Here is a 24047-nt window from a genome sequence, read left to right as displayed (position 1 = left end):
TGCCTAGTAATCTGCCAGGCTGAGAAGCCTTGCCTCCCCATGCCACAGAAAACCTGCATGTCAGCAACTCCCTGACAAAAGGGGAAGAAGATGCGAGAGACCTCGCACTCACTGGGTGGAAGCCATTACCACAGAGAAGGAGGATATCCCCTTGCATTGTTCCTGAACAGCTGTAGCTTGGAACAAGGCAATAAAATTAGAGCTAAGAAGCGGATTTGAGAGTAGTGAGAGATCACAGAGGTATAGCAAAAAGCCGACAACGTCAGCTGCCATCCTGAGATTTCTAAAAACGTTTTCCTTAATAAATACCCATTTTTGGACGTGGCCGAGTTGGCACATTCCGACATTGCTGGCAGGATTGCCCGGTCATCCGGGGATTTTGGCAAGACATTTTAGCTAGGATCGGTAGAATGGTAGGTCAGGTGATCTCTCCTACCTTAGATCTAGTCCTACTAGAACTGTGGTCCGACTGCACACCGAGAAAGGGTAAGAAGCAGTGTTCCCTCTAAGCTGAGTTAGTGTGAGCTAGCTCACAGTTTTCTGGCCTCCAGCTCACACCTTTTTGTCTTAGCTCAGGAAGGAGGGCTCCAGAGCAAACTAATTTATGCAGTAGCCAAATTGCTTCCTCAAAAATTTAAGGCCAGTGGCTCACAAAGTAGAAGTTTTGCTCACAGGTCTCAATAGCTTAGAGGGAACATTGGTAAGAAGGCTATGATTTCTACCCTACTGGCGGCGGCAAGGCTAGCCATTGATTCCGAAGGGAAAGCCAATGATGCACCAACTATAGAAGTTCGGTTCGATAAACTATGGACACAATTTGTGATGGGAAATGTCACTGATGATACAGACAGCACCTTTGTAATGACCTGGCTCCTGATATTGCAATATCTAGCTGGGAATGAGATTACTCCATCTAATGTACACGATCGGGACTGGATTCATTTCTGAGCGTTTGGTTGTTAATTGTCTCTTGAGGGGGGTTATGATTTGGCTTAACACCCTTGTTAGACATGAGACTTCAGGCAGCTCTTAAACAAGTGATTCAGCTTTATTAGAACATGACAGGAACGAACACACAACAGGAGAGCAACAGGCTCTCTTTTAAACTCTCTGGGCTTGGATAACCACGCCCCCTGGTGAGTTAAGAACCGATCATAACATTAACATAAGGACCAATGAACTCAGTTCCCTCCAAAACTGTTCCTGGGCTCTGATTGGTCTACTGTGCAGAGTAGCCAATCAGAATATGCATTTCACAATACCAGCCTTAGATGGCTGAACTGACGAAGCTCAGGCATGTATGCACATACGTAACAGCCCTTAACAGTATGAATGTGTTACTTACCTTCCTATCGCCACGTATGTGTTATTACTTCTTTCCGTTGCCTGTTTTTTTCCCCATTACGATACATGTATTTTTCCATGACATTTAATACATTTTATTTTTATTTTTTTTAAAATACCCATTTTTATTTGCTTAACACTATTGACTTACCTGAATCAGAGAAAGATCCTCAAGATGTAATCTGAAGAGGTAGTTTCTAAAGTGGGGAAAAAGAAGAGGAAAGAACTACAAGTTATGAAAGGTGAAATCGGAGACAAAGCTCATTCCGTAAGATCCAGACCCTTCAATGCCATTCCACACATTAAACCAGAGCAAAGCCGGGTCCCTCACTTTCATTGGATAGAGCTGCAGTCAATCCTGGCTCTATGATAGGGTTAGGGTTAGGGTTAGGCATACATTTCAAGAGGAATCACATTTTGCAAAGTTGTTAACCTACTCTTAAGAGACATTAGGGATGCCAGTCTCCAGGTGGGGGCGGGGGATCCGCATGACGGCTAGGTGGGATCCGCAGTAAGGCCCGTCCGCATGACGCCCAGGTGTGCCCCATTGGCCCTACGTCCAAAAACCGATGCCGAGTTGGATCACCTGGTGGTGCAGGCGGTAAAACGCCTGCTGGTAACATCAGTGAACAGCTGCTACAGCTGTTCGAGACCCACCGCGGCCAGGGTGAGCTCCTGGCCCTAGTCCCAGCTCCCGCCCACCCAGCGGTTCAAAAGCAATTAATATAAGCGAGGAGATGAATGGGTACCTGCCCTTAGGTGGCAGGGGGCACCCTCCCCGTACGGGGGTGTGTGGCAGGAGCAGTAGAAGCGACAGCAGCGGTGGCAATGACGGTGGAAATGACGGCGATGGAGTGGCGTAGCGTCGGAGCAGCAGAGGGAAGGCAAGCGGAGCGATGGAGGTGGAGACAGAAGCGGAGCCACAGAAGGACGTGGTGATGTGACGCAAGCACAGCGGAGCCGTACGGACGTTAGCTGGGCTGTAAGTCGATACGACCCACATACCAGACGGGCCCGCCGAAAGAAAGAGGAAGCCGCCGGACCAGACGACCACACCAGGAAACGGGCACTGACACCCGAAAGACTGCCCGGGAAGAACAACCAAGAAAAACAGCGAGCCTTGCCACCTGGGTGCCGGTAGGCAACCCCAACCCCTGTAGACATGTGGCCTTAGCTAGGGATAAATTTGGAACTTGTAAGCTGCTCAGAGACCCTTCGGGGTTGGAGCAGGGTAGAAATCAAAGATATAAATAAAATAAATAAATAAATACACTTGAACCTGTCCCACATGCCCTTTGGGAAACCCCTATCCTGACCCCAGTCAAGCACAATGGGGATATCCGGATATGTGCGGACTATAAATGCACGATCAATAAAGCACTACACGATCATGCATATCCAGTCCCCGTCATGAGCCACGTCCTCGCTTCCCTGGTGGGCGCCAAGGTTTTCAGTGAACTGGACTTGGCCCAAGCCTACCAGCAATTGCTGGTAGATGACGCCACTGCCAAAGCCCAGACCATTGTGACCCACAGGGGGACGTTCAAGGTGTGGCAGCTGCAGTTCGGGGTGAGTGTGGCCCCGGGGATCTTCCAGAAATTAATGAACTGTCTCCTTAAAGGAATCCCCGGAGTCCATCCGGTTTTTTAATGACGTTTTGATAGTGGCACCCGACATTGAGACCAGTGTTCCCTCTAAGCTGAGTTAGTGTGAGCTAGCTCACAGTTTTTTAGCCTCCGGCTCACACGTTTTTGTCTTCGCTCAGGAAGGGACGGCTCCAGAGCAAACTAATCTATGCCGTAGCCAAATCACTCACTCACAGCTTTAATGCCAGTAGCTCACAAAATAGAATTTTTGCTCACAAGACTCCACAGCTTAGAGGGAGCATTGATTGAGACCTTCACGGAATGGCTGTGGATCATGCTCCAGTGCTTCAACGAGGCCGGCCTAAAGGTGAAGAAAGAGAAATGCCTCCTGGGGGTCCCAACACACGGAGCTTCGCTATCTAGAACAATGGACGCTGAGGATCCTAGAACAGACCTATCGGCCGAACTGGATCCTAGTATGGACCTATGGTTATGTGGGCACTGTAAATAGACCAATCACGGGTGTTGGGTATGGTTTGGAACTGACATATAAGCAGGCCCCCGGGCCCCGCTTTCTTGTCTCAGTTTCTACTTTCGAATAAATCATGAGCTGAAATCACTCGTCTATGTCTCTCAAAATCAGTACATTTCACTAATCTTATTGCATCGTTGATCGAACGCCCCGCCCTGCTGCTTCTCATCTCTGTTTAATCCGCCTTGAGACCCAGGGAGAAAGGCGGCCTATCAACAAGGCAAATAAAAATAAGATAAATATGAAAAACTTCCAGTTTATGGCGACACACTGGCGGACGCATCTCCCGGACCTCCCAGGGATGTGATTTGTGCACCAGCAGAAGGGGGGGCGATAGGTCACTACCCCCCCCCCAGAGCCTTGGCAAAAGGCTCCAAGCCATGGGGCTTTTGAGGGGTGGCCTCTTCGCCGGTGCGATGCTGGGGAATTGAGGCTCTCCTCCGCCCCGACGGTCCTGCTGCTGAGTGTCCGTATGGATCTAGAGCTGCTGACTGGGACAAGCGTTGGCGATCGAGCGTTTTGAACGTGTGCCAAGCGAGGTTGTATGACCAACAATGAACTGTGAGTCAGGTTAAAGCGAAATGAGAATTTTAAAAGAAAGCTACCCCCTGGGAACGGTGAAAAAAGTGAGCAGGGGAGGGACCCCTCCCATACGCACAAACTAAACAACGGAATACTAAGGGGGGAGCGAAAGAAAAAGCATTGAAATCTGTTTTGAGAGACTTACCAGAGCGCGGATAAGCATATGGGCGAATTTCAGAGACTTTAGCAAGTTTTCAGAAAAGTAAACAACCCATAAAGATGGCGGGGAAGAGGGCAGAGAAAGACAAACCAGTAAAAGTGAAACCAGCCGGGATCTTGAGCCCTCGACCAGAAGAGACCACTGAGTTCTCCAAAATGTTGGCAGAGTCCTTGTGCCCTCTGCTGGACCAGATGACTAACATCAAACAACAGCTGACGAATCTAAACCAGAATCTTGCAACTCAGCAGCTCCAACTGACTGAGACTTTAAAAATAACGGAGCAAACGGCTGAGAAGGTGAAGGAAATGGATGCCACCACTAAAAAAGTCAAGAAAAAGGTGCAAAAACTGGAAAAGAAACAAGTCTCGGAAGAATTACGACTTTTACAGCTGCAAATGGAGAAAGCAAATTTGGTCCTACGGTTTCAAGGGGTCCGAGAATTAAAAGGTGAGAATCTAAAGCAACTCCTGAGTGAAGCATTAGCCCCAGTTACAGATTTGAAAGTGGAGTATCTTCCAAGTGAAATGGATGTGGTCTATAGGTCCTGTTCTGTGTACATCAAAAAAAATAAAATACCTGGGGAAATAGTGGCCAGATTCTCAAAGCGACATGTGAGGGATTCTATCCTGAAAGCAACTACAGGAACACCCTTGAAAATCGGAGACAACACCATCAGGATTCTAAAAGACATTCCATTTGAAATAAGGCAAAAGAGAAAGAAATATAAAGATTTAGTCCTTTTTCTTCAAACAAACAGCATTGTCTACAGATGGTTAATTCCAGAAGGCGTCATTTTCAAACTACAAGATAAAAAAGAAAAGATTGACTCTGTTTCCAAAGCACATGAGTTCCTGAGAGTGCAGCTGAGAGAGCCAGCCAAGGTCGAGAAAGAAGAAGATGACAGCAAATCCAGTGGCGAATTGGACTCGGTGTCTTCCGACGAGGACTCTCTTTCCGATAAGGGGGCAGCTGCCCCCAAGCGTACATATAAATTGAGGCTTAGAAAAGATAAGACAAAATGAAGGCTGAAGGACTCTGAATTGTGTCTTTAAACATTAGTTTTATAGTGGGATGCTCTGGGGGTTCTCTTAAATGGTTAAATTGTTGGATAAATTTTTTTAAAAAATTAGCATAACCGACTATGTTCAAAGTAATACTAGCAATTTAAGATTAACATTTATATAACCTATTGTTATAATCTCCTATACTTGGGGTTTTAGTTAGTTTTAGTTTTCTTTCCTTTCTCCCTAGATGTAGTTACCCCTTCCCAATTTTTCGTTGTAGTTTGTAGCCTATTAAAAAATGCAATTAAAAAAATCTCCTCTGGGGGGCAAAAAAAGATAAATACAAAACAAATCTCCCAACTGACTGCGAACGATGGCCGAAGCCAACTCTCTCTCTGCTTCCCAGACACGCTTCTGGCAACTGAGGGGCAGACGACACCCCGGCCAAGAGCAGCCAGCTGGTGATCTCGAATGTATATGGAAGAAGACCTCAGCACAAAATCACAATGCTGGTGGCTCATTTCATTGTGAAAGGCTTGTTTGCATTAAATCAAGCCCAGCAGTTCAGCATCTGCTGCTTTCTACTTTACCTCTTTCTTCCTCCACTGACAGCCTCCTGGCCTCTATTATTAAAACCAGCTGAAAGCTATTTTGGTGTCCACTGCAGTCTGGGACACACACACACACACACTTGGCAAAGGACAATAAATCTGTAGCATATGAAAACCAGAAGACGGACTCTCCAACGTGACTATAAAGACTTCTCATGCTGGACGCTATTTTAAACGTTTTCCATCCCACGTCTCCCTCCCAGCCAGCCAGGCTTCTGAGAGAGAACTCTCTACTGTGCTTCACTCTTGAAAATGTGTATTTTCAGCTCAGCCTCTCGCACTGTTTGCAGATTGCAATAAATCATGGGGAAACGTTAACCGTTACAGATGCTGGCTGACAGTTAGCCAGCCATCCTGAGGGACAGGCTGATGTGTCTTCCATGCCTGCTAACGGCAGGAGGCAGTTTTCTCATATTTGGGGATCTCTTCCCCACTTTCCCAGAGAGAATGACGCCTCTTCAGTCAAGGGAAGGGGGCAGAGAGAGAGAGAGAGAGAAACCTATTTGCAGTTTAAATTTAGAGAAGAAGGGAGAGAAAGTTGAGACGTGGTTGGAACAGGGGAGGCTTCCTGGGAGGTTGCTCTCTGGAGATCTGCAACTTGTGTTTACAAATTTACTTGGATACTTAATACTTGAATACGAAAGTTCTCTCTTTGACAGCAGTCCAGAGAAGCTGTACTATGGAACCGTCTAGGATGGCATTTGGGGGCCTACTGGAGGTGTGAATGGCCCCGTGGTTTAATAGGGCTGAACGCTCAGGTGGTTTCACGACTTTACACAAGCTTTGTGGGTTGTTCTGTTTTCAGGCAGGACGTGTGTACACTCTGTTGCTACTTCGGCTCCTGCTGTTCCCTGTCTTGGTTTGGGAGAAAGACAGCAATCCAACCGAGCAGTTCCAGGAAAGAATAGGGGTTTCCTCACTTTGCCCCTTGTGGCTTTCCTGAGGGATTGCTGACACCCCCAGGAACAAAATTTGGAGGGGAGTTAAGTCGCAGGAAGCAGAAGCGTGAAAAATGTCACTCCCTGAAGGGCCATCTCCTCCATCCTTCTTTATTTATTTGTAGTTTCTATTTGTGAACCGCTTGTCCCTGAATAGAGCTGCGGTGGCTCAAGTGGTTAAGATGCTGAACTGCAGGCTGTCGAAGGTCGGTAGTTCAGCAGTTCGAGACCCGAGTGTGCCGCATGACGGAGTGAGCTCCCGTCTCTAGTTCCAGCTCCTGCCAACCTAGCAGTTCGAAAGCAAGAAATTGCAAGTAGATAAATAGGTACTGCTTCGGTGGGAAGGTAACAGCGTTCCGTGTACCTTGGTGTTTAGTCATGCCGGCCACATGACCACGAAAACGTCTTCGGACAGCGCTGGCTCTTCGGCTTTGAAACAGAGATGAGCATCGCAACCCTAGAGTTGGACTCGACTGGCTTTCGAGCAAGGGAACCTTTACCTTTACTTTACTGTCTTTACTATCCAGCCCACCAGTTAATACCTGCCTCTCAAGCCCTCCTCTCCCGTGCCCTGCCTTCAAAGGTGACGCCCATGGTGACAGCAGGGTGTATTCTGTGGTGGCACCTCCCTTTTAGAACGCCCCCCCCTTCAGGCTCACTGGACACCTACCTTACTTTCTTTTAGGCACCAGGCTAAAATACATCTTTTACCCAGACTTTTAATTACAGGTTCTAGCTTTTAATAGCCTGCTTCTGTTTTATGGACAGTTCTTTATGCTGTTTATAGCCAATATTTTAATACATTAAATATTATTTAAATATTAAACATTTTAAATATTTAATATTAATATGTTTATATTAGCCCTGGTCACACGGGCCGGATATCGCGGGGGGGGGGGAGGCATGGCTAATTGCCCCGGAGGAAACTAACGCGTGGCTGCCCAAGCACACGTCCCGGTCGAGGTCCCGTGGTTCGGGGGAAATGCCGATCAGACGGGTATCCTGCACAGATGCCATGCCGCGTGATCGCACTGGCAAGCGCTCTTTGTGCACATGCGCTGTTGGGCGCTCTTGGGGTGAGATCACGCCCGGAAAATCCGCGGGACTCCCGTGCCCCTCCCGCGGCACCTTTGCCGTGTGACCGGGGCCGTTGTTGCTTTTAATTGTAAGTCGCCTTGTGAATGACTCTTGAGGCAGCATAGAATCAATTCTAAATAAATGAACTTCACAGATGGTTGGATGCATTGCCATGTTAAATAGAGAAACGACATCTGCATTTTAGGGTGCAAATAAGTTTAATATTAACTTCTTAAGTCAATGGTTTTAACAAAACTGTATTTTCTACTGTGCTGGCCTCCCTCAGTTATTGTTACATTTCGTTTGCCTGCCAGGGCACGGGTGCCATCGCTGGATTAGAGGAAATGGCAGGCAGCAGGCAGAATCCAAGGAGGGTCAGGGCACAGCAAACTTAAAAAAAGAAAAAAGAAAAAAAAGAAAAGCAGATAGCAGGCTCAAAGCAAGGGTTGCCAACTTCCAGGTGGGACCTGGAGATCTTCCAGAATCACAACCAGGGCTATTTTTGGGCAGGAACGCACAGGAACAGAGTTCCAGCTGGCTTCAGAGTTGGCCACGCCCACTACAGCCAAAACCTCTGCATGCATGGCTACAGAGGGAAGGCCTGGAGAGCGACCCCTCCCGGCAACTCCAAGACTGGCAGGGGGGGAGGCTGGAAGGTTTAAGTTACCACATGGTGTGTGTTAATTTAAGCTGCCTCCCCGTGCCTCCTCCGGCCTGTCCAAGGACTGGCTTGCCCGGGTGCCCAGTTTAAACTGCCTTCCCTTCCCTTCAAGGGGGGGCTTGCCCAGATGCCCCACAGCTGCGGGGCGCCCAGGCAAGCCAATGGAAGGCATGGGGTGTGGCCTAATATGCTAATGAGTTTCTGATGTTGGTGTGGCCTAATACACTAATGAGTTTCTGCTGTTGGGTGTGGCCTGTTATGCTAATGAGTTCCCACTGGGCTTTTTACAAAAAAAGGAACTCCTTTGCATGTTAGGCCACACACCCCTAATGTAGCCAATTCGAATGCGTTTCTGCTGTTGGGTGTGGCCTGTTATGCTAATGAGCTCCTGCTGGGCGTGGCCAACTCAACTGATGTCTAGATGACAGAGATCAGTTCCCTTGGAGGAAACGGCTACTCTAGAGGGCTGACCCCCACTGAGGTCCGTCCTCATCACAAACCCCACCCTCCCGAGGCTCCACCCCCAAAATCTCCAGGAATTTCCCAACCCGGAGTCAGGGCCTTGCCTGGAGCACAGACACGGAGCCCTAAGCAGGAGCTTCTGACCAGTCAGTGAAGAGCCTCTTCCTTTTTAGAGGGCCAGCTGAGAGATCAGGAACTCCAGGCAGCAACAAAGCTAAAAGGGGCTCAGATTTCTGCGTTCCACAGAAGGACCAGGGTTAGATGCAGTTCCTGATGGTGAGATTCTTCCACATCGGTTCCGTTCACCAATCTGATTGGAATCAAATTTCCACAAACTCAAAGAAGAGTTCATGCCACAGAAAGACCACCACATCGTCTATTGAGACTACATCGTTTCAGCAAGAAATCATTTCGTGGGCTGTTTTGAGATTTAAAGAAAAGGTAAAGGTTTCCCTTGCTCGAAAGCCAGTCGAATCCGACTCTAGGGTTGCAGTGCTCATCCCCGTTTCCAAGCCGAACAGCCAGCGCTGTCCGAAGACTTCTCTGTGGTCATGTGGCCGGCAGGACTAAACACCGAGGCGCAGGGAATGCTGTATTTATTTAATTGGAAATGAGCTGAGCTATTTTATTGAGTTGTATTTTATATATGTACTTATGCTGGTTATATAATTGTTGTAAGCTGCCCTGAGCCGCTTCGGTGGGAGGGCGGGAGAGAAATCTAACGAATAAATAAATAAAATAAATAAATTACCTGCCCACCGAAGCGGTACCTATTTATCTACTTGCAATTTCTTGCTTTCGAACTGCTAAGTTGGCAGGAGCTGGAAGTAGAGATGGGAGCTCACTCCATCACGTGGCATGAGGGTCTCGAACTGTCGAACTACTGACCTTTCGGTCTGCAGCTCAACGTCTTAACCACTTGAGCCACCACAGCCACCGCCCTTTGAGATTTTAACCGGCTTGCAAAAACCAAACGACCAGCAGCTCTCTCCTTGGTCAAAGCCACTTCCTTAAAGCACCCTCATTAAAGTTCAACCTGATTTAAAACAAAAAACAAAAAACAAAGCTAGAAGGGCAAGCCTGCATTTGTCGCCAGCAGGAAAATACCGTTTTAGCATGGAGGCAGCATTTCCAGAGCAGCAACCGCAGGCTATTAAATCACAAATTAGCCGGGCTTCCCAATGTGCATGACATTGACATGTACCAAAAAGTTGAACGTAAGTTCAGTGATCGTTTTGCTCAGGGGTCCCCAGACGTTCTTGAGCCTGTGAGCACCTTTGGCATTCTGACAGAGGGGGGCGAGCACAAGCCACAAAATGGCTGCCTCAGCAGGCAGAGCTGACCACAAAATGACGGTGAGTGAAGTTTTGCATAACTTTAAGAGTCACTCTTCAACATTTCAGGCGGAATCTCCGTTTAGCAGGATGCCTTTTCAAATACACACACTGTTTAAAAACATTTCCTTGCATACGTACAGCTGATCTTCAGTCGTGCAGTGAAGATTCTTGTGCTGTGGTCGCAGCCAGGGTTTTTTTAGTAGAAAAGGCCCAGCAGGAACTCATTAGCATAATAGGCCACGCCACACCCAACAGCAGAAACTAATTAGCATATTAGGCCACACCCCATGCCTTCCCTTGGCTTGCCCGGGCGCCCTGCAGCTGCAGGGAGCCTGGGCAAGCCCCCCCCCCTTGAAAGGAAGGCAGTTTAATGCACTGGGGGGCATCTAAATGTCTCCCCGATCCTTCCAGGGGGCCCCAAGCCCGCCTGCCTTGGAGTTGTTGGGGGGGGGTTCGCTCTCCAGGCCTTCCCTCTGTAGCCACACACGCAGAGGTTTTGGCTGTAGTGGGCGTGGCCAACTCTGAAGCCAGCCGGAACTCCGTTCCTGCGCGTTCCTGCCCAAAAATAGCCCTGGTCGCAGCTGGTGCCAAAGCAGTAGGTTTTTGAATCTGCAAAAGCCCGGCTGGACAAAAGCCTCTTCTAGCCACGCCCACTTTCCAAAACCACTTGGCGCGTGTCAAGAAAGGTCTTGGTGGGTGTCATGGCATCCTTTAGGCACCACACGGGGGACTCCTGGTTTAGCTCAGCCCCTCCCCATGAAGCTTCAGGCAATAGCTACTTTTTTGTAGTTTTTAAAGCGGAACGTATTTACATTTATTTATTTATTTACTAGAAATAAGGCCCGTTGTGGAAATAAATACGACGGGAGCTAGAAAGAGGCTCTGGGAGAGTGCTCTGGCTTTGGGCAAACAGTGTCAGTCTGCTTTTAAAACATGAACCTGGGACCTGCACACCACCAGAATAGAGCAGGTTCCATATGCAACTTATATTCCAACTGCCTTGCGGGGGGGGGGAGTTTGAGGTGTGGAATGGAGTGAAGTCCAATCAGCTTCCATATGCAAAAGACCAGGTTGTCGCAGCAGTTGTGGTGTGGGCGGGACCCGGGCTTTGCCTTCTGATTGGTGGCAATATATGCTGAGGAGCAGTGCCATCAGCCATACACTAAGGGAGTGCATTTTAGAATTAGAACTTTGGCACCCACTATTCAATTATATATAAGGAGAGATTCTTTGGATTTGTATCCCGCCCTCCCCGAAGGCTCAGGGCGGCTAACGAGGGCAAAATGCCAAATGGTAACAATAAAAACAGTATAAAGTACAATAATGCAAGTATTTCAGTTAATTAAAATTAGTAGAAATAAGTTTTCGGTGCTCCGATACTCACTCCGAATCATAACCGAGATGGTATTCTGGAGATGTTTTAGCTAAACAACAACAACAATATATGTCCCCACAACCCTGTCGTCCACTAGGGACATCCCACACCCTCGAAGATACCCGTACCTGCGGTAGTAGACTGCGGTGATGAGAAGGCGTTGGTGGAATACTGGTGGCGGCGGCTCCTACTCAAAAGCCTGGTGGAAGAGCTCCGTCTTACAGGCCCTGCAGAACTGCATAAGGTCCCGCAGGGCCCGGATCTCCTCTGGGAGCTCATTCCACCAGGTAGGAGCCGCCACCGAAAACGCCCTGGCCCTGGTCATAGCGAGATTGATGGTCTTGGGGCCCGGAATATCCAGGAGGTTTCGGCTCCCCGACCGTAGTGCCCTTGGGGGAACATGCGGGGAAAGGCAGTCCCTTAGGTAGGCCGGTCCCTGGCCATAAAGGCCATTATAGAGCAGGGGGGGTACTGTGGGAGTGTGGGGGGGAGCTGTGAATTTCCTGCACTGTGTATGGGGTTGGACTAAATGACCACGGAGGTCCCTTCCAGCTCTCTTTCTATGTTTATTTGTTCAGTCACTTATTATTAATATTTCATACTTCCCTGTTCAGCATTTTTAATAAGTGACTGAACAAATGCACTTTATTAATATTTGGTTGTAATGTTATTTGTATAGTGATGGTTTTAAAACTGGTTTTAAATATGTTTTATATGCCCTTGTAAGCCGCCCTGAGCCCGCACAGCGGGAAGGGTGGGGTATAAATTGAATAAAATAAATAAATAAATAGTATTTTAAAATACTTGTAAAACTGCTTTGGAGTTGAGGAGGGTGAGTGACATTACTAGTACTGGGCAACTGACACCAACTACAGAGGATTACAGAATACTTCCGCCACTACTGAATTCCATGATTAATTTCAACTTTATGCCTTAAAGAATAAAGGGGGGGGGAGGAAGACCTGGGTCTTTTTCTGTGATACGGGATGTAGGAGCCGAATTCTGTCCCAAAGTTAAAGGAACCCCGTACCATGGTGAATGTGGCGAGTAAAATTCAAGAACCTGAATTCTTTACATTTTAAAGCCTCCGACTGATAGTCTTTCCTGGATAAAGACCAGGACATTTCATGGCAGATGCATGCCAGCCAGAGAAAATCAGCCGGCTGATTATATATGGTATAAGAGCAGCATCTCACCTTGCTCCGATAATAAGTTCTTCTTGTTTGGAATCAAACGTTATCTGGGAAAAGTCAACAGCATTTTCTGCTCTGAAAACACGTAACCAGGGAGCAATTTCTATGGAAATAGAAAGACAGAATATTTAGCATTTATATAGCATATTTTGAATGTTCAAAGTGTTTCGCTTTCACCTTCATTAAGGTAGGTCAGCCTAATTATCCTTCTAAGGCAAATATCCATCCTAAGGTCTCCCTTCTGGGTTTGCATCCATCTAGTGTCAACACCACAATACACCTTTCCACAACACATACGAGTGTTCACTGGCTGCAGAGAGAATGTCAAGGTTCGTATGCCAGTCTTATAAATACATGCTTTCGCTCAACCTCCCAGAGTAAATTTTCCCCCTCTCTCCTTCATTGACTGTCATTTTGCATTACCTTGTACCCCAAAGCAATCCCTGGTTAATGCAAGCCAGGTTCCCTCCATTACTTTAAACCATGGTTACAATCACTGATTAAGGAATCAGCATTTGCAGTAAACCAGGGCTTGCATTAATCATTTTTATATTTTTAAAATCTCATTTAAAGTCCACCTTTCTCACGGGGACTCAAGGCCAAATTACACAGAGTGAGTCAGGACAATTGACAGAATGGGACGTTCAATACCCAACGCATTAGGGAGGTCAGAAGTCCGGAACCACCAGAAAGAAACAGAAGCATAGGATAAGCATTAACCTGACACATTAAGCAGTGCAGAAATTACATAATAGGATCCTACTTACATTAGGCTATATACAGCAGCATAAACCACAAGGCCCAATTATTTATCCAAGGCTGCGGTCACACGGAGCATTAGCCACGCTACAGAGACGGAAGATAGGAGGATTTTCCGGGCGCGATCAAACCGCAACATCTGGGAAGCGTAGAGCTCCCGTGGCTAACCCGAGGCTTCCCGCCGACAATGCGCCGTAAAAAACTAGTACCTCCAAGGTACTAGTGTCCGGAAACCGCGGGGCAAGGGCGGGCGTCTGAACACGTTTCTGGTGGTTGCTCGTGGCATCCGGCGCCCACCCATGTCCTGTCGTGAAATGGTTTTTTCCCCCCAAGTCTCCCCAGGATGCGCACAAGCAACCAATGGCGCATGCGCACGAAGAGGAAAGCGAAAGTTCTGTTGCTGCGCAGAATCGCACATGCCGTTGAACGCGAAACCAAAAGTTCCACTCCTCCGTCCTTCAGCTTAAAAGAAAATAAATGACCCCGTTTGCCACAGAAGCGGCGCCAAGCCATTGCTGGTGTGATCACGCCGCGCTGCTTCTTTGCCGCGCTGCAGGATCGTTGTGTGATCGCCACCCTCATTTACCCACCGGCGCCGAGGGAAGGACCCGTGGTGTGCCGCCGGCGTGTCTGATCGCGTAATCGCGGATCAAACTGCGCCGGGGCAATTAGCCACGCCTCCCCCTGCAATATCCGGCCCGTGTGACCGGGGCCCAAGTAAGTTCGTGAACTATTTTGTCCTGTGCAGGAGAGTGGGGACTTTCCTGACCCCCTCAGGCAAGCTATTCCGCAAGGTATTCCAGAGCGGGGAAGACAGATTGGAAGAGGATAACAAGACACAGCTGGGCATAGTGTCTGGAGAGGTTAAGATGTCCTTAGACGTGCCCGCCAGAAGAAGGAATGCCTGATGCTTCCACCTAAGAAATAAGCAACCGAGGGCTGTCAAACTCAGTTTCCCATATGTTTCTTAACTGCCTGTCGTTGGTATCTGCAAACTCACTGCCTTGTTTCACTCTGGGCAAGTGATACTCTGTATTCTAGGTGCAAGAAAGCACAGTCACAGTGAAAACCCCAAAAGCAACTAGACTGTTTGGAATGAGCAGCCCTGTAAAAAGCAGATGAAATATCTAAAAGAGTAAGAAGAAAAAAAGAGTACTAGAAATATTTCAAAGAGATATTTGTTAGAAGTGGAAAAAACAAAAGCCAGTACAGGCCCCGGTCACCCGGTCACACAGGCCAGATAACGCGTGGGTGTGTGGCTGTTCGCCCCGGAGCAAAATAAAGCGCGGTAGCCCGATCACATGGTCCCCCGAGTCTCCGTGCTTCGGCTGTTAGCTGGTGATCACATGGTGAAGCTGCAGCGTGGCAAAGAAGCGGTGCGGCACGATCACACAAGCGTTTTGCGTTTGTGCGCATGCGCAGTTCTGCAGAGCAGCACTGCTTTCAGTTTCGTGTTTGTGCACATGCGCTTACGAAAAACATCCGGTTTGCGCCAGGATGTGGATGGACGCCGGATGCCACGGGATACTAGCGTTCCCACGATCAGACGCCCTCCTGTGCCACGTGTTTTCCGGATACTAGTGCACTTTCCTTGGTACTTTTTAACTCCGCATCTTCGGCAGGACGGCACGGGTTGGCCACGGGTGCGCTACGCTTCCCAGATGTTGCGGTGTAATCACGCGCCGAAAATCCGCCCAACATTTGTGCCTTTCGCGCGACAAATTATCTGTGTGACCGGGGCCACAGAAGACTTAGGGAGCAAATCCTAAAAATAATAACCCATGTTATTCAATGGCTCTTACTCCCAGGAAAGTGCTCGTAGAACAGCAGCCTTAGAACATGAAATTAAAGACATACCAACAGACAAGTCTCTGAAGAAGTTTAGATGAAGGAACAACTGCCAGTACAGAATGTGAGCTGAAGTTTTCATAAGAATTGGAGAAATCACGACTGGCTTGAAGTTAGAAGAAACACCTCATTAGAAGAGGAAAAGGTTAGAAAGAGATGAAAGTCAGAAATGAGCAGGATAAAGTTCAAGCAAATGCTTTAGTGTGGTAAAAACACACAAAGTGAGGCCCCAGTTAAAAGATAAAGGCAAAAAAGCAACAGCTAAGGAAGAAGAGGAGGAGGCCGGGAGCACTGATAGAAGAGGGGGGATTGGCGAAGAATGACTGGATGCAGCAGGGCCATCTTATCTACAAAACTACCGGCAACCAGTGTTCCCTCTAAGCTGAGTTAGTGTGAGCTAGCTCACAGTTTCTTAGCCCCCGGCTCACACATTTTTGCCTTCGCTCAGGAAGGAGGGCTCCAGAGCAAACTAATTTATGCGGCAGCCAAATCGCTCGCTCGCAACTTTAATGCCAGTAGTAGCTCACAAAGTAGAAATTTTGCTCGCAAGACTCCACAGCTTAGAGGGAGCATTGCCGGCAACCACACTGGCAGGGGGAAAACACTGAACGTGGAGAGACAAAAAAGAAGGTTCATTCATAAAATGGGGGGGACACACTATGGAAAAGAATAATTAGGGTGGGAAAATCATAACTTTAAAAGGAAGGAAGTCCAAAACAGATTGCTATTGGGGGCCACACTGATGCTCAAAAACACTAATCATTGAATGCAGCCATATATTACCGCCATTGTTAAGCAACTGTATTAATGTAGTCATTGCTAGCACTTTACGATATCGAACTGTTTTATACTGAATTGTTTTTTATTGTCTTATGATTGATCAAGGAGCTGCGGTGGCTCAAGTGGTTAAGACGCTGAACTGCAGGCTGTGGAAGGTCGGTAGTTCAGCAGTTCGAGACCTGGGTGCCGCATGACGGAGTGAGCTCCCGTCTCTAGTTCCTGCTCCTGCCAACCTAGCAGTTCGAAAGCAAGAAATTGCAAGTAGATAAATAGGTACCACTTCGGTGGGAAGGTAACAGCGTTCCATGCGCCTTGGTGTTTAGTCATGCCGGCCACATGACCACGGAAACGTCTTCGGACAGCGCTGGCTCTTCAGCTTTGAAACGGAGATGAGCACCGTAACCCTAGAGTCGGATTCGACTGGCTTTCGAGCAAGGGAACCTTTACCTTTACCTATGATTGATCTATTATTATTTATGTGTTTTAATTCTTATGTAAGCCACCCTGAGACTGCTCTGGCGGGGAGAGCGGGGTATAAATTGAATCAAATAAATAAATAAATAAATACAATAATTTGATATCTAGATTGTGGTGGCATTAATGTGCTTTCAGCTGATCCCAGGAATCTGGAGAAGATCTCATTAGCCAAGGCTTCATCAGCCATGAGCAGAACTTCAGAACTTGCTTTAAAAAGCTCTGGAGGAGTGACAGAACATGCCCTGTGAGGCCCTCCCTCCCAAAGAGATGAAAGGCTTTGCTTGCACCAACTTCAACTTCTCAAGAGTCTTGGATACCATACAAGTCTCCTCAGTGGTTGTGTGTTTGTTTGACGCTTGGATACCATACAGTATCCCAGCAGCACTGAAATGCATGAAGAAAACACTTCCAATCTGGTGTTTAGCTTATCATCTTCCTCCAATACGCATTTCTATATAACTTTCTTGATTTTTCAGGGTTATATGATGGTGTTTATTTGTTGTTTAAACCAAGCTGGAAACCGAATATAGGCTGCGGTCACACGGAGCATTAGGCACGCTAGAGAGACGGAAGATAGGCGGATTTTCCGGGCGCGATCTCACCGCCACATCTGGGAAGCGTAGAGCTCCCGCGACGAACCCGAGGCTTCCCGCCGAAGATGCACGGTTAAAAACTAGTACCTCGGAGGTACTAGTTTCCGGTAACCGCGGGGCAAGGGCAGGCGTCTGATCGCGTTTCCGGTGGTAGTTCCGGCGCCCACCCATGCCCCCTCATATAAAGGTTGGGGTTTTTTTCAACTGTCCATGGGATGCGCACAAGCACCCAACGGGGCATGTGCACACTTTGGTGTCCGGGAAAAAAAACCACCCGTTTGCCGCGCCGTGCCCCTTCTTTGCCGCGGCGCAGGATTGTGGTGTGCTCGGCACCTCCCCCCTACCACGGGACCTCCACGGTACGTCTGCTGGCGCAACCGCGCATTATTTTGCCCCAGGGCAAACAGCCACGCTTCCCCCCCCCCGCATTTTTTTGCCCGTGTGCCCGCAGACATAAGTACTCTTTAGGAGTCCCCAACCTTTTTGAGCCTGAGAGAAGAGACTGAGGACTGTGCTGTGGTGGTAGCTGCTGCTGAAGCAATGTTCTTAAAAATCTGTATAGCCAATCATGTCGCCAGTGGCCAATCAAAAGACTTGCTGGCAAAAGCCCCACCTGGCCCTGTGCACTTAGCAGACACCATAAAAGGCAGGCACCAAGGTGCCCCCAAGGTGCCCCCAAGGTGCCCCCAAGGTGCCCCTGGGCACACTTCTGCTGTAACCCTCCAAAACTGGAAGGACGCTGAGATGACTGGCACTCGAAGAAGTCAATGCTCTCTCTTAGTTCTACAGAATGCTCCGTAATAGAGTTACCCAACAGCTACAATATGAAGGGCCCCGTTTATTTTCTCCATTCACTTCCACGCTGAATTGGAAATTCAGTTTTGCATGGGCAATGAAACAAGAAATACAGAACTGCATCCTGAACCACTCGTGCATCCCATATGTCGTCAGGGCCACTCTGAGAGACTCTGAAGTTCTGCGGCATTTGTTCTGCCTTCTGCCCAAGGAGAGTCTGACTCAATTAATCTCTGTTTATGCCAGGCGACAATCAGCCCCATTTGCCGTGGTGAATGTGAAAGAACAGAACAGACTTCTCCCTTGGAACGTTTCTCACAGGTCTTGAAACCTTCCAGATTAAGATAACGTTGAAGTAACTCATCACCTGCCTGCAAACCACTTTGTCAGAATAAATTTGCATGCTTTGCATCAAAATTTGCCCAACTTTGGATGCAAATTTATATGGAAAATATGCAGATTTGCATTAACTTCAATAATGGTGCACAGGACCTTGTTATAGTTTAGCCAATGCCATAGACTCCACCCTCCAAACCAGCCATTCCTCCTGGGGAATCATTGTTGCCAATCTCCAGGGGAGGGCTGGAGATCACTCGGAATTACAACTGTTCTTCAGATGGCAGAGATCAGTTCCTTGTACCCTTCATTCTGCAGTCCGCTTGTACCCTTCATTCTGCACCAGATGCCATACAAGAGAGTTGCCCAGCACTTAGGAGTGGTATTTGAGGATATACACAGATAATCAAAATGGGTAGTCAGAGGCCAAACAGTCCTAGGGCATATGTAGAATGAACCTTGCATCTTTTTGGATCCTAGCCACAATCTGCCCACATTCCTCCAGCAAATATGCTCAAGTTTAGTGTCTAGAGGGAAGAGTCAGAGACTGCCTGGCAACTGCAGGTTTGGGGGGTTTTCTTCCCCCGGAACCTTATTTTCCAGGGAGGCTTTCTCCTTTGTTTCTCTTGCTGAGCTTCTCTCTCCTCTGCTAGATTTCGCAAAGCTGATTTCAGCAGCTATATTTGCCAAGTAAGTAAACGAATCAATTCAAGACACAGCATCATTACTGTAGCAGCAAGCAAAAGGCCCCAGCTGCTGTTTAGCTGTTTCTTGCATCAGACTGTGATAGTTATGTTCCTAAGGGAATGTATACCAGTTACTCAAAAAAATACTGCAGGGCAGAGAAATTGGGATGTTATTTATTTGTTCACCCTGCTGGTGTTGCTGGTTTCCTGTGGCCCCCGCTGAGTAATCACTGTTTACCGTGAGGCGCTTACCCCGCCCCCTCATTCACGCAGTATAGCATACCCCTCCTCTCTTCTTTAGTGCCACTGCTAATTTTTGCAGTTACTAAAATTGCCAATATGGTCGCTGCCGGTTCCCTGAAACAACACTAGCAATTATGACATTCCCTGTGGAGGAACAGCAGAGACCTTAGCAGTGGAAACCACAAAGAACCCTTTAGGACTGGGAGATTAAGTAGCTATACAGCCGATCCAAATCGCTCCAAAACCAGGACATGGAACCTCAAGTGTTAAGGATCCAGCCTTGTGACTGGACTCATTTTCCAATTCCAGCATCCTATGCCTGCAATAATTGTTGTAACATTATTCTAACCTCCCTCCCAACGGTGTTTTGGTCGCTCTTGATAATTAAATGTTGTCTGTACATGCGCAGAAGTTCTATCTTTTCAAACGTGTATTTATCATTGTTTTAATATGGTTTTAAACAAATAATTAGGAGGAACAGTTAGAAGATGCTTATTAACCTTTTTTTCTTTTCTCTTTTTATTTATTTATTTATTTGGGCATTTTTACCCCGCCCTCCCCGCGAGCGGGCTCAGGGCAGCTTACAAGGGGCAAGAGCCCATGCATAAAACCCAATATAAGACAATAAAAGCATAAGTAATATCAATAATAACAATAATAAAGTGCTTCTATGAACAAGATGGTCTTGAGTGGTTATGTTGGCCTCTTCAGATCAGCCCCATTGGGGCACCCCTGTCCAGTGGATCGTTCATGCCAATCCCATGTTGTCAATGCTACGCAATTTATGGCTGAGCTTCCAGGGTGATTCCTAATCCCAATGGTATTGCCACCATTGGTGGCGGTGGCAGCGGCGGCCCCAACACAAAAGCCTGGCAGAAGAGCTCCGTCTTGCAGGCCCTGTGGAACTGCATAAGGTCTCGCAGGGCCCTGATCTCCTCCGGGAGCTCGTTCCACCAAGTAGGGGCCACCACTGAAAAGGATCTGGTCCTAGTCGTGGCGAGCCTTGCCTCCCGGGGGCCTGGAACCACCAGGCGATGTTGTGCCCCGGACCGAAGTGCTCTTGGGGGTATATATGGGGAAAGGCGGTCCCTCAGGTAAGTCGGACCCTGGCCATGTAGGGCTTTAAAGGCAAGTACCAGCACTTTGAAGTGGATTCGGTATGCTATTGGCAGCCAGTGCAGCGTCTTCAGCCCAGGCCGGATGTGCTCCCGCTTGGGGAGACCCATCAGCAGCCTGGCCGCCGCATTCTGCACTACCTGCGGCTTCCGGATCTGCGACATATGTAAAAGCTTCCCTGAGGAAGCTTAATGAGGAATTGATTTGATATCGGAATAAAATTTTCTTCCCACTGCACCATTGTTTTTTCTTTATCTCTTTGCTCCAACTGGTGCGACCCTCTGTTTCCTTCTCGTTGATTCTTGTGGGGTTTTTTTTTTACAATAAATAACCTGCAACTGGAAGTTCCTACAATATCCTCTCTACCTCTCATCCTTCAGAGTTAAAAAGAAATCACAGAATGGTTTCTGAACAGTGAAATGCCCATGAAATAACAGGAATAGGCACGTGACACTAAAAAAGAGGCTATCGCTGGTAGAGTGAAAACGTTTCCAACCAGCTTCCCTCCTCAGCTTGCTTTACTCCACCTTTTTTCTCCTACCTCCTCCTTCCTCCTCTCCCCCCTCCCCTCCGCACTTTGGTTAGAGAGCAGGGTTCCAAATTCTGTCTGGACTTTTGTTGTTCAGTCGCACAGTCGAGTCCGACTCTTCGCGACCTCATGGACCACATCACGCCAGGCCCTCCTGTCTTCTGCTGTCCTCCAGAGTTTGCTCAATTTCATGTTCGTTGCGTCGCTGACACTGTCTAACCATCTCTTCCTTTGCTGTCTCCTTCTTCTTTTTCCTTCAATCTTTCCTAGCACCAAGGTCTTCTCCAGTGAGTGCTCCCTTCTCATTGGGTGGCCAAAGTATTTGAGCTTCAGCTTCAGTATCTGGCCTTCCAGGGAACAGTCCTCTATTCTCTGGCACCCCTTGGAAGCGCAGGACCATGTTGGCCTTATCCATTTGTACTTGCAGCATCTGATCTTCCAAAGAAACAGTTTTCTTTTCCAATTTTTGCACTTTCTTCCTCACTTTCTGCGTTGTCTCAGCCATTTCCTTTACTTTCTCCGCATCCTGCTTCATTACCTGGATCAAGTCCGTTATTTGCGTTTGTTGAGCAGTGATGCTTGTTGTTACAACTGAAAGCTGATTTTGCTGCGCTGTTATATTCGCTGTTACCACCGACATCTGCTCTTTAAAGGCATTGAGCTGTTTCAGTAGAGGGCGCATGACCTCAGCCATCGCCTTGATCATCTCACTGTTCGTTTCCGGCCTCGGGGACTCTGGTTTCGTTTTTAAAGTTTCTCTTTGTCTCTGTCCCTCTTCCTCGCCATCTTTTCCCTGTTTGTTTACTTTCACGAATGTTTTTTAAAGTCTCTGAATATGCGCTTGACTGTATAGCTCCATCGAGTGAGTACTTCTGGGCAATCGCACGTTTATTCTTCCGCTCCCCCCCTTTCACTCAGCGATTTAAGCGCATGGGAGGCGTCCCTCCCCCGCTCGCTTCTGTCGTTCCGCCACGTAGGGTAGGGAGCGTCTTTTCTTTTAAAAATCGTTTCTCAGTTGACTCACGTTCATAATTGGTCTTCCGACCCCGCTACATTCGTCATTTCTCATGCCCGATCTCCTGCGCTTGTCCCGGTTAGCTTCACTTGTACCATTCAGTCTCTCGGCTGGATGAACCACTGGAGCAAGGGGGAGCCTCGATTCTCTGGCATTCAGCCATTGAAGAGGCTACCCCCTCAAAGCTCCTTGGCCAGGGTCCCTTCGCCGGGCCCCAGGGGGGGTTAATGAGCCTGCTCACCCCCTCCCTCTGCCGGAGCACGGAGACACCCCCGGGAGGTCCGGGAGGTGAGTCCGTGAGCGTGCCGCCATCAACCGGAAGTCGATTCCAGTTACCTTTTGACTTCCTACTTTAGCATTCCAGTCCCCTATGATGATGAGGACATCTTTTTTGGTGTTAGTTCTCAGAGGTGTTGTGGGTCTTCATAGAACTGGTCCACTTCAGCCTCTTCTGTGTCAATGGTTGGGGCACAGACTTGGATTATTGTGATGTTGAATCTGTCCAGACTGCCCCTCCACAAAGTAGCTGCACTTGATGTTGCCTTCAGTGGCACGGCATCTGATCGTGCCGGGGAGGAACTGCGTGGCGGCTCGGGGATCTATGTGATCCCGCCGCCGTGTGTCTCTTTTGGTGCGGCTTTCAAAAGCCGCACTTTGCCCGTGCTTTCCCCCACCCCTTCCCCGGTGTGGCAGGGGCCTAAGTTTGCATTACTGTCGCTAGTACTGGGATGGCTAAAAAAACCCGTTAGGATGCACAGAAATGAACCTTTTGTCCCAAACGCCGTACCTCCATTTCTGTACAGCACAGCATTTTTATTTTAACAATGCCACCTCTATAGATAACGGCCGTTCAACAGTGCCAATTTATACTGCTCCAGCGGCAATTCCAGTTTCATTCTATTCGCTGCTCCTCCAGGCTGACCTCTCCTGCTCTGGCTGGCTGCCTCAGGGGAATGGAATACACGGCCAGCCATAAGGAGCAGAGGCTTCCAGTCATTCCAGCGGGAAGTCAGCCTATAGGGTTGTCAACCCCCAGGAGGCACCTGGAGATCTCCTGCTATTACAACTGATCTCCGGACGACCGAGATCCGTTCCCCTGGAGAAGATGGCTGCTTGGGAGGGTGGATCCTACGGCATGGTACCCTGTGGAGGTCCCTCGCCTCCCTAAATCCCACCCTCCTCCAGCTCAAAACCCCTCCCCCCCATTTCCAGGTATTTCCCCACCTAAAGTTCTAGAAGAGGGATAAAGGTCTGTTAGAAAACTGGGCAGGCACTCAGTCCTACTTGCCTTAGCACAACTTCCCACTTCTAGGCCACCTTCCCGCTGGCTTACCTCCACTGGTAACCACAGGGTGCTCCACCTGCTGGCACTGAGGGTCGTCCGGGGCTACCGTCCCCCAGCATAACACCCCCAGCCCTGCAACCATCAGGGCGATCACAGTGTTGTCCTTCATCTTGTCCATGTCCATACCGGTCACATCTCCCTTAGCCAGAAATCCTCCTTGTCTTCAGAGGTGGGAAGGACCTACGGAATGCAAAGAGAAAGACGGTCAGTTTCTGTATTGCATCCTGCCCTGTATTGTATCCGGTACTGTATTCTGCCCTCTTAATGTCGTTCAAAGGGTTGGAAGTGCATCTTCCCCTACGAGCGGCCGCCTAGGGCTACCAGACATTCCAGGGTTAGAGATCACGAGCCCTTAAAAAACAGGAAGGAAGGACTCTGTTAACACTGCAGCCTTTTGAGAGTTTGTTCCACCTCTCTGGGGCTACTGCCCGTAGGCAAAAATAAAGAAAACGAAGAAAGATAAACACATATACTGCATAAAAATAAACAAAATGAGCAAGATAGAAACATAAAACATGACGAATCCCTTATACTATTGCTTTTTAACTTTCTTAGGCACATCATTCACACAGTCTCCTATGGGCTCAAACTGTCGGCAAGACTTTGTTCCCTCTCTTGATTACCACTCAGTAGGGGATTCACAGGTTCTGAACAGCTGCTGCA

The 24047-nt window shown here is 48.3% G+C and overlaps 1 protein-coding gene across 1 annotated transcript in view; it reads right to left on the bottom strand.

The window, feature by feature from the left end:
- The window catches only part of SEMA5A (semaphorin 5A), a 137157-nt gene extending 113604 nt beyond the window's left edge, over positions 1–23553 (bottom strand). Inside the window, exons 1-3 of the mRNA XM_015409347.1 lie at positions 23373–23553; positions 12866–12965; positions 1496–1541 (exon numbers count right to left, since the gene is read on the bottom strand). Coding sequence (XP_015264833.1) covers positions 1496–1541; positions 12866–12965; positions 23373–23508 — 282 coding nt within the window. The 5' untranslated portion in view covers positions 23509–23553. The remainder of the gene's footprint in view (positions 1–1495; positions 1542–12865; positions 12966–23372) is intronic.
- Positions 23554–24047: the final 494 nt, after the last annotated feature.

The sequence above is a fragment of the Gekko japonicus genome, unplaced genomic scaffold (assembly GCF_001447785.1).
Source record: "Gekko japonicus isolate JY-2015 unplaced genomic scaffold, Gekko_japonicus_V1.1 scaffold707, whole genome shotgun sequence".
NCBI classification, from domain to species: Eukaryota; Metazoa; Chordata; class Lepidosauria; order Squamata; family Gekkonidae; genus Gekko; species Gekko japonicus.
The sequence above is the reverse complement of the archived record's forward strand: the minus strand, read 5'-3'. Positions and strand labels throughout refer to the sequence as shown.